The sequence below is a fragment of the Oncorhynchus nerka genome, linkage group LG26, assembly GCF_034236695.1.
Source record: "Oncorhynchus nerka isolate Pitt River linkage group LG26, Oner_Uvic_2.0, whole genome shotgun sequence".
In the NCBI taxonomy this organism is placed as follows: domain Eukaryota; kingdom Metazoa; phylum Chordata; class Actinopteri; order Salmoniformes; family Salmonidae; genus Oncorhynchus; species Oncorhynchus nerka.
The window spans coordinates 30,141,182-30,151,642 of record NC_088421.1 but is presented as its reverse complement, the minus strand read 5'-3'; the positions used below and the strand labels follow the sequence as shown (position 1 = coordinate 30,151,642).

Here is a 10,461-nt window from a genome sequence, read left to right as displayed (position 1 = left end):
CCGCGCGGAGAGGCAAGGTGAAGTAGTGAAAAACTGGTGGAAAAAATGTGACCAGCCTGATGAAAGTTTAAGTGTGCATGTTAAACAGGAGAAAGAGAATATGAGGAGAGGGAGGATGGGGGAGTGAGAGAGGAGGGAGGCATAAGGAAGAAGGAAGGAAGGATGGGGGAGCGAGAGAGGAGGGAGGCATAAGGAAGAAGGAAGGAATGATGGGGGAGCGAGAGAGGAGGGAGGCATAAGGAAGAAGGAAGGAAGGATGGGGGAGTGAGAGAGGAGGGAGGCATAAGGAAGAAGGAAGGAAGGATGGGCACGGGTGACCTGAGGAGGTTGAAGTATTGACCTCAGCACCACATTCAGTCTCACTTGTGAGTTCCATCCTCAACACCTTAATGCTCCTCAGTACCTCAACCCTTCAGTTATAGCTGTGTCATCAGTACCTCAACCCTTCAGTTATAGCTGTGTCATCAGTACCTCAACCCTTCAGTTATAGCTGTGTCATCAGTACCTCAACCCTTCAGTTATAGCTGTGTCATCAGTACCTCAACCCTTCAGTTATAGCTGTGTCATCAGTACCTCAACCCTTCAGTTATAGCTGTGTCATCAGTACCTCAACCCTTCAGTTATAGCTGTGTCATCAGTACCTCAACCCTTCAGTTCTAGCTGTGTCATCAGTACCTCAACCCTTCAGTTATAGCTGTGTCATCAGTACCTCAGCCCTTCAGTTATAGCTGTGTCATCAGTACCTCAACCCTTCAGTTATAGCTGTGTCATCAGTACCTCAACCCTTCAGTTCTAGCTGTGTCATCAGTACCTCAACCCTTCAGTTATAGCTGTGTCATCAGTACCTCAACCCTTCAGTTATAGCTGTGTCATCAGTACCTCAACCCTTCAGTTCTTTCCCTGTCATCAGTACCTCAACCATTCAGTTCTTGCCCTGTCATCAGTACCTCAACCCTTCAGTTATAGCTGTGTCATCAGTACCTCAACCCTTCAGTTCTTGCCTTGTCATCAGTACCTCAACCCTTCAGTTATATCCCTGTCATCAGTACCTCAACCCTTCAGTTATAGCTGTGTCATCAGTACCTCAACCCTTCAGTTATAGCTGTGTCATCAGTACCTCAACCCTTCAGTTATAGCTGTGTCATCAGTACCTCAACCCTTCAGTTCTTTCCCTGTCATCAGTACCTCAACCATTCAGTTCTTGCCCTGTCATCAGTACCTCAACCCTTCAGTTATAGCTGTGTCATCAGTACCTCAACCCTTCAGTTCTAGCTGTGTCATCAGTACCTCAACCCTTCAGTTCTAGCTGTGTCATCAGTACCTCAACCCTTCAGTTATAGCTGTGTCATCAGTACCTCAACCCTTCAGTTCTAGCTGTGTCATCAGTACCTCAACCCTTCAGTTATAGCTGTGTCATCAGTACCTCAGCCCTTCAGTTATAGCTGTGTCATCAGTACCTCAACCCTTCAGTTATAGCTGTGTCATCAGTACCTCAACCCTTCAGTTCTAGCTGTGTCATCAGTACCTCAACCCTTCAGTTATAGCTGTGTCATCAGTACCTCAACCCTTCAGTTATAGCTGTGTCATCAGTACCTCAACCCTTCAGTTCTTTCCCTGTCATCAGTACCTCAACCATTCAGTTCTTGCCCTGTCATCAGTACCTCAACCCTTCAGTTATAGCTGTGTCATCAGTACCTCAACCCTTCAGTTCTAGTTGTGTCATCAGTACCTCAATCCTTCAGTTATAGCTGTGTCATCAGTACCTCAACCCTTCAGTTATAGCTGTGTCATCAGTACCTCAACCCTTCAGTTATAGCTGTGTCATCAGTACCTCAACCCTTCAGTTATAGCTGTGTCATCAGTACCTCAGCCCTTCAGTTATAGCTGTGTCATCAGTACCTCAACCCTTCAGTTCTTTCCCTGTCATCAGTACCTCAACCCTTCAGTTCTTGCCCTGTCATCAGTATCTCAACCCTTCAGTTCTAGCCCTGTTATCAGTACCTCAACCCTTCAGTTCTTGCCCTGTCATCAGTACCTCAACCCTTCAGTTATAGCCCTGTCATCAGTACCTCAACCCTTCAGTTCTAGCCCTGTTATCAGTACCTCAACCCTTCAGTTCTTGCCATGTCATCAGTACCTCAACCCTTCAGTTCTTGCCTTGTCATCAGTACCTCAACCCTTCAGTTATAGCCCTGTCATCAGTACTTCAATCCTTCAGTTCTAGCCCTGTTATCAGTACCTCAACCCTTCAGTTCTTTCCCTGTCATCAGTACCTCAACCCTTCAGTTCTTGCCCTGTCATCAGTACCTCAACCCTTCAGTTCTAGCCCTGTCATCAGTACCTCAACCCTTCAGTTCTTGCCCTGTCATCAGTACCTCAACCCTTCAGTTCTAGCCCTGTTATCAGTACCTCAACCCTTCAGTTCTTGCCCTGTCATCAGTACCTCAACCCTTCAGTTCTTGCCCTGTCATCAGTACCTCAACCCTTCAGTTCTTGCCTTGTCATCAGTACCTCAACCCTTCAGTTATAGCCCTGTCATCAGTACTTCAACCCTTCAGTTCTAGCCCTGTTATCAGTACCTCAACCCTTCAGTTCTTTCCCTGTCATCAGTACCTCAACCCTTCAGTTCTTGCCTTGTCATCAGTACCTCAACCCTTCAGTTATAGCCCTGTCATCAGTACTTCAACCCTTCAGTTCTAGCCCTGTTATCAGTACCTCAACCCTTCAGTTCTTTCCCTGTCATCAGTACCTCAACCCTTCAGTTCTTACCCTGTCATCTGTACATCAACCCTTCAGTTCTTGCACTGTCATCAGTACCTCAACTCTTCAGTTCTTGCCCTGTCATCAGTACCTCAACCCTTCAGTTCTTGCCCTGTTATCAGTACCTCAACCCTTCAGTTCTTGCCCTGTTATCAGTACCTCAACCCTTCAGTTCTTACCCTGTCATCAGTTCCTCAACCCTTCAGTTATATCTGTGTCATCAGTACCTCAACCCTTCAGTTATAGCTGTGTCATCAGTACCTCAACCCTTCAGTTCTAGCTGTGTCATCAGTACCTCAACCCTTCAGTTATAGCTGTGTCATCAGTACCTCAACCCTTCAGTTACAGCTGTGTCATCAGTACCTCAACCCTTCAGTTCTAGCTGTGTCATCAGTACCTCAACCATTCAGTTCTTGCCCTGTCATCAGTACCTCAACCCTTCAGTTCTAGCTCTGTCATCAGTACCTCAACCCTTCAGTTATAGCCCTGTCATCAGTACCTCAACCCTTCAGTTATAGCCCTGTTATCAGTACCTCAACCCTTCAGTTCTTGCCCTGTCATCAGTACCTCAACCCTTCAGTTCTTGCCCTGTCATCAGTACATCAACCCTTCAGTTCTTGCCCTGTCATCAGTACCTCAACCCTTCAGTTCTAGCCCTGTCATCAGTACCTCAACCCTTCAGTTCTTGTTCTGGCATCCGTACCAGTATCAGCCAAGGACGTGAGCTTGGTTTGAAGAGCTTCGCCCCCCCATCACCCAACAGGCTAGGCCCCTGTAACGATCCTCTTCCTGTGAATGACTGGACCAAGGCGCAGCGTGAGACATGTTCATGATATTTTATTAAAATCAGAACACTAGAACAAAAAATAACAAAGAGGAAAATAAACAGTTCTGTAAGGAAACTAACAATACAGAAAACAACTACCCACAAAACCCATGTGTGCAAGAGCTCCCTAAGTATGGTTCCCAATCAGAGACAACGATAGACAGCTGTCCCTGATTGAGAACCATACCCGGCCAAAAACAAAGAAATACAAAAACATAGAAAAAAGAACATAGAACGCCCACCCTAGTCACACCCTGGCCTAACCAAAATAGAGAATAAAAGCCTCTCTATGGCCAGGGCGTGACAGCCCCTGGAGCTTTGGTGGAGTTCATGTCATTTGCACTACATGACATGGCGTAATGCAACGCTCCAATCTGGGGAGCTGTGTGTGCTAATTTGAGTGTTGTGTTGTGTGTAGTCAGGTGGTGTGATTACATTAAGTTGGGTAACAGAGGCTCACTGAGGGGATACACTCACTGGCTGGTGTTGATCAAGACTTTCACAGCGCTGATGGATTGTTGATTATGATGTGGCTCAGATAGGGAGCTGATGTTGGGAGTCTAATTTACATTCTCTCTTCTCTCTCCCTCATTTTTCACTGTTCCCCACTCTTATTCTTCCTCACCTATCTCTCTCTCTATATTTACCACTTTATTTAACCTATCTCTCTCTCTATATTTACCATTTTATTTAACCTATCTATCTCTCTATATTTACCATTTTATTTAATCTATCTCTCTCTTCTTCTCTATCCCTATGTAACCCCCCCCCCCTCCTCTCTTTTATTTTCCTCCTCTCCTGTCCTCTATCTGTTCTCAGGTGCGGTGCGAGCTTCCAGCATCTTCCCCATCCTCAGTGTCATCCTGCTCTTCATGGGAGGCCTGTGTATAGCTGCCAGCGAGTTCTACAAGTCACGCCACAACATCATCCTCAGCGCAGGGATCTTCTTTGTGTCTGCAGGTGAGTCAAGAGAGGGAGAGAGAGAGGAAGAGATAGAGGGGAAGAAAGAGGGGAAGAGAGAAAGGAAGAGAGAGAGGAAGAGAGAGGAAGAGGAAGAGGGGAAGAAAGAGGGGAAGAGAGAAAGGAAGAGAGAGAGGAAGAAAGAGGGGAAGGGAGAAAGGAAGAGAGAGAGGAAGAGGAAGAGGGGAAGAAAGAGGGGAAGAGAGAAAGGAAGAGAGAGAGGAAGAAAGAGGGGAAGGGAGAAAGGAAGAGAGAGGAAAAGAGAGGAGAAGAAAAAGAGGAAGAGAGAGAGGAAGAGAGAGAGGAAGAAAGAGGGGAAGAGAGAAATTAAGAGAGAGAGGAAGAGGAAGAGGAAGAGAGAGAGGAAGAGAGAGTGGAAGAAAGAAAGAAAGAGAGAGGAAAAGAGAGAAGAAGAAAGAGAGGAAGAAAGAGGGGATGGGAGAAATGAAGAGAGAGAGGAAGAGAGAGAGGAAGAGAGAGAGGAAGAGAGAAAGGAAGAGAGAGAGGAAGAAAGAGGTGAAGGGAGAAAGAAAGAGAGAGAGGAAGAGAGAGAGGAAGGGAGAAAGGAAGAGAGAGAGGAAGAAAGAGAGATGAAGAGAGAGAGGAAGAGAGAAAGGAAGAGAGAGAGGAAGACAGAGAGGAAGAGAGAAAGGAAGTGAAGTGAACAGTTGTGCAGATGGATGTAAGTCCAGCAAAGAAGAGACTGTTGACTAATCCAGCTAAGGTGCAGTGCACAAGCAGTCTCTCTCTCTCTGCTGGTCATCCCCAGTACTGCAACTCCTCAGTCAGCTCTCAGCCTCCACTCAGCAGCAGCCACAAGTCACGCACTCCATTCTTCCCTCTTTATCCACTTATTTTCTCCTGATCTGGGTGCTGGGCTAGAAGCTACCCATTGGGATTCAACTCTAAAAATATGGTGTCCCTGACATACTTTCCCAATGATCCATCATCCCAGCTCTACTAAGTCACACACTTCTCTCTCTCCGTGACTAAACTCGACAGTTAAAGTAGATATATATACACTGAGTGTACAAAACATTAGACCTAAACATCAGAACAGCCTCAATTTGATGGGGCATGGACTTTACAAGATGTCAAAAGTGCCCTACAGGAATTCTGGCCCATGTTGGCTCCAGTGAGTCCCACAGTTCTGTCATGTTGGCTGGTCCCTTGGGTGATGGACCATTATTGATACACAGAGGAAACTGTGGAGTGTGAAAAACCCAGCAGCGTTGTAGCTCTTGAAACACTCAAACCGGTGTGCCTGGCACCTACTACTGTACCCCATTCAAAGGTACTTCAGTATATTGTCTTTCCCATTCACCCTCTGAATGGCACACATACACAATCCATGTCTAAACTGTCTCAAGGCTTAAAAATGCTTCTTTAAACTGACTCCTCTCCTTCATCTACACTGACTGAAGTGGATTTAACAAGTGACATCAATAAGGGATCATATCTTTCACCTGGATTCACCTGGTCAGTCTATGTCATGGAAAGAGAAGGTGTTCCTAATGTTTTGTACACTCAGTGTATATTTTTTATTTTTTATTTCACCTTTATTTAACCAGGTAGGCTAGTTGAGAACAAGTTCTCATTTGCAACTGCGACCTGGCCAAGATAAAGCATAGCAGTGTGAACAGACAACACAGAGTTACACATGGAGTAAACAATTAACAAGTCAATAACACAGTAGAAAAAAAATGGGCAGTCTATATACAATGTGTGCAAAAGGCATGAGGAGGTAGGCGAATAATACAATTTTGCAGATTAACACTGGGGTGATAAATGATCAGATGGTCATGTACAGGTAGAGATATTGGTGTGCAAAAGAGCAGAAAAGTAAATAAATAAATAAATAAAAAAACAGTATAAAAACAGTATGGGAATGAGGTAGGTGAAAATGGGTGGGCTATTTACCAATAGACTATGTACAGCTGCAGCGATCGGTTAGCTGCTCGGATAGCTGATGTTTGAAGTTGGTGAGGGAGATAAAAGTCTCCAACTTCAGCGATTTTTGCAGTTCGTTCCAGTCACAGGCAGCAGAGTACTGGAACGAAAGGCTGCCAAATGAGGTGTTGGCTTTAGGGATGATCAGTGAGATACACCTGCTGGAGCGTGTGCTACGGATGGGTGTTGCCATCGTGACCAGTGAACTGAGATAAGGCGGAGCTTTACCTAGCATGGACTTGTAGATGACCTGGAGCCAGTGGGTCTGGCGACGAATATGTAGCGAGGGCCAGCCGACTAGAGCATACAAGTCGCAGTGGTGGGTGGTATAAGGTGCTTTGGTGACAAAACGGATGACACTATGATAGACTGCATCCAGTTTGCTGAGTAGAGTGTTGGAAGCCATTTTGTAGATGACATCGCCGAAATCGAGGATCGGTAGGATAGTCAGTTTTACTAGGGTAAGCTTGGCGGGCGTGAGTGAAGGAGGCTTTGTTGCGGAATAGAAAGCCGACTCTTGATTTGATTTTCGATTGGAGATGTTTGATGTGAGTCTGGAAGGAGAGTTTGCAGTCTAGCCAGACACCTAGGTACTTATAGATGTCCACATATTCAAGGTCGGAACCATCCAGGGTGGTGATGCTAGTCGGGCATGCGGGTGCAGGCAGCGATCGGTTGAAAAGCATGCATTTGGTTTTACTCGCGTTTAAGAGCAGTTGGAGGCCACGGAAGGAGTGCTGTATGGCATTGAAGCTCGTTTGGAGGTTAGATAGCACAGTGTCCAATGACGGGCCGAAAGTATATAGAATGGTGTCGTCTGCGTAGAGGTGGATCAGGGAATCGCCCGCAGCAAGAGCAACATCATTGATTTATACAGAGAAAAGAGTCGGCCCGAGAATTGAACCCTGTGGCACCCCCATAGAGACTGCCAGAGGACCGGACAGCATGCCCTCCGATTTGACACACGGAACTCTGTCTGCAAAGTAATTGGTGAACCAGGCAAGGCAGTCATCCGAGAAACCGAGGCTATTGAGTCTGCCGATCAGAATATGGTGATTGACAGAGTCGAAAGCCTTGGCGAGGTCGATGAAGACGGCTGCACAGTACTGTCTTTTATCGATGGCGGTTATGATATCGTTTAGTACCTTGAGCGTGGCTGAGGTGCACCCGTGACCGGCTCGGAAACCAGATTGCACAGCGGAGAAGGTACGGTGGGATTCGAGATGGTCAGTGACCTGTTTGTTGACTTGGCTTTCGAAGACCTTAGATAGGCAGGGCAGGATGGATATAGGTCTATAGCAGTTTGGGTCCAGGGTGTCTCCCCCTTTGAAGAGGGGATGACTGCGGCAGCTTTCAATCCTTGGGGATCTCAGACGATATGAAAGAGAGGTTGAACAGGCTGGTAATAGGGGTTGCGACAATGGCGGCAGATAGTTTCAGAAATAGAGGGTCCAGATTGTCAAGCCCAGCTGATTTGTACGGGTCTAGGTTTTGCAGCTCTTTCAGAACATCTGCTATCTGGATTTGGGTAAAGGAGAACCTGGAGAGGCTTGGGCGAGGAGCTGCGGGGGGGGCGGAGCTGTTGGCCGAGGTTGGAGTAGCCAGGCGGAAGGCATGGCCAGCCGTTGAGAAGTGCTTATTGAAGCTTTCGATAATCGTGGATTTATCGGTGGAGACCGTGTTACCTAGCCTCAGTGCAGTGGGCAGCTGGGAGGAGGTGCTCTTGTTCTCCATGGACTTCACAGTGTCCCAGAACTTTTTGGAGTTGGAGCTACAGGATGCAAACTTCTGCCTGAAGAAGCTGGCCTTAGCTTTCCTTCCATATGAGTATATGATTATTATACCTATCATAGGATGTGATCCCTATGTGAATCAGATGAATGATCATGTTATGTGCTGTTCCAACTGATCTGACTGAGGATCTCAGTCTTTGTTCTTAAACGCTATAAGGGCAGAGGCTCTGGCTTGGGTCATATTTCTGGTTCGTATTCAGTCATATTTTTGACAGTGAGAAGTACAGTATGTATGTACATTATCCTTTGGTGAGTCCGTGGTACTTGTCTGAAAAGGTTTGTCTTGGTAATAGCGTATTCACTGTGGTGGATAGATGCACTCAGACTACTGCGTATATGGTATGCCTAGAAAAGGAAAATGTCCTGTCTTAACCGATTGCATAATTCCTCTGTTCTCTCACCCCCAGGCCTGAGCAACATCATCGGGATCATCGTGTACATATCAGCCAACGCAGGGGACCCCTCTAAGAGCGACTCGAAGAAGAACAGCTACTCCTACGGCTGGTCCTTCTACTTCGGAGCCCTGTCCTTCATAATGGCCGAGATGGTGGGCGTCCTGGCAGCCCACATGTTCATCGACCGCCATCGGCAGCTCCGGGCAGGGGCCAGGGCTGCCGACTACCTCCAGGCCTCGGCCATCACACGCATCCCATCCTACCGTTACCGCTACCGACGCCGCTCGCGCTCCTCCTCCCGGTCCACAGACCCCTCGCACTCCCGCGACACCTCGCCTGTGGGCCTCAAGGGCTTCAGCGCGCTACCCTCTACAGAGATCTCCATGTACACGCTGCCCCGGGACACCCTGAAGGCCGGGGGCACGCCGACCACCACCTACAACTCGGAGAGGGACCATACCTTCCTGCAGGTCCACAACTGTATTCAGAAGGAAAAAGACTCGGCCAACACCAACACAGCCAACCGCCGCACCACACCAGTATGAGGGAGCCCTGAGAGCAGAGCCCGGGGGAGTGAAGGCAGGGAGGCCCCCACCCAGGTCTCTAATATACCATAGGCCAGGATGAGTTTCCATCTTTATAGAGATTGATGATTTTATTTCATTCAACTGCATGATTTTTCCATCTACCATTGTTGAGAGAGTCTAAAGGGGTTTGTTGGGTTCCTTTGGAGTAAATGGTTGTACTGGGAGAATGGGGCAGATTGTCCTTAGAGACTGAGTGATTTTAATGGGTGGGGATGGGTGATGAGGGTGGATCACTTAAAGGGAGGGTTTTGATTTAAATTTGATTCATGATTTCATAACCTTTCGGTTTTGACAGTTTGGCTCCACAGTTTTGGTGGTGCAACATGCTGCTGTACTTTCCCATCATACCACCTGCCATATGCCTCTGATTTGTTCATTTATTCATTTATTTCTTTTCTGTATTAAAACTGTGAATTTTTGCAGCTTGGGGTTCCGTAAGAATTAGCCCAGTCTGTAAACTCTAACAAAGGTACTATATGTGTATTACATTTATAAATAAATTATTAAGTTAATAATCAAGAGATACAGACTTTACTGAAGCAAAAAAACGAACAAGTAAACTAAACTAAGTGCTGTTGGTAACACGAGAAAAGACTCTTTTAGGATCTGCTGGAAGGATAACAGAGCCAGAGAGAAGGTGCTGTAGGTCACTACACTACGGAGCTGCTGAGACATGATGAGGGACAGACGCACACAGTCAACAGTAGAAAAATAGAGATTATTTTAATAGAACCTTCTCGCCTTTTTCTGAGTCCCTGTTCGCTTTCTTTTTTTGGGTTGGGGGGGTCGTCATGGGAGTGTTGAACCCCTCAAGAGAAGCCACCAACAACAACAAGAGGGGTCAAAGTTCAAACCAAGAAAAAAAAGACTCCAAACACGACTTCTCGAAGAAAAAGGAAGGAGGAGAGGGGGAGGAAAAGAAGAGGACGCCAAATACAAAAAGAAATACTTGCGTAATTGGCAACAAGATAAATATGAAATAGTACACGAGAAGCTAAGTGAATCAAATTTTCTGAAATTAAATGCATGCTATAAATTGCAGCAAATCTGCTCTCGAGAAACTTACGTTTTAAAGGATAATGATAATTAGAAGGGGAAAAAGTGATGTTAACGTTGAAACTAGTAATGTTTCATGAGTATTTTTTTCTCTTATGTTTTTTTATTTACTTAATTTTATCTTATGCTTTTGT

At 46.3% G+C, this 10,461-nt stretch overlaps 1 protein-coding gene across 1 annotated transcript; it reads left to right on the top strand.

Annotated features, from left to right (window-relative positions):
- The first annotated feature begins 4,404 nt into the window (after nt 1-4,404).
- On the top strand, nt 4,405-9,503 carry LOC115119799 (voltage-dependent calcium channel gamma-2 subunit-like). Its single transcript, XM_065011023.1, has 2 exons — nt 4,405-4,546; nt 8,697-9,503. Exons 1-2 carry the CDS (start codon nt 4,459-4,461, stop codon nt 9,227-9,229), a joined length of 621 nt encoding a protein of 206 aa, XP_064867095.1. The 5' UTR covers nt 4,405-4,458; the 3' UTR covers nt 9,230-9,503.
- Nucleotides 9,504-10,461: the final 958 nt, after the last annotated feature.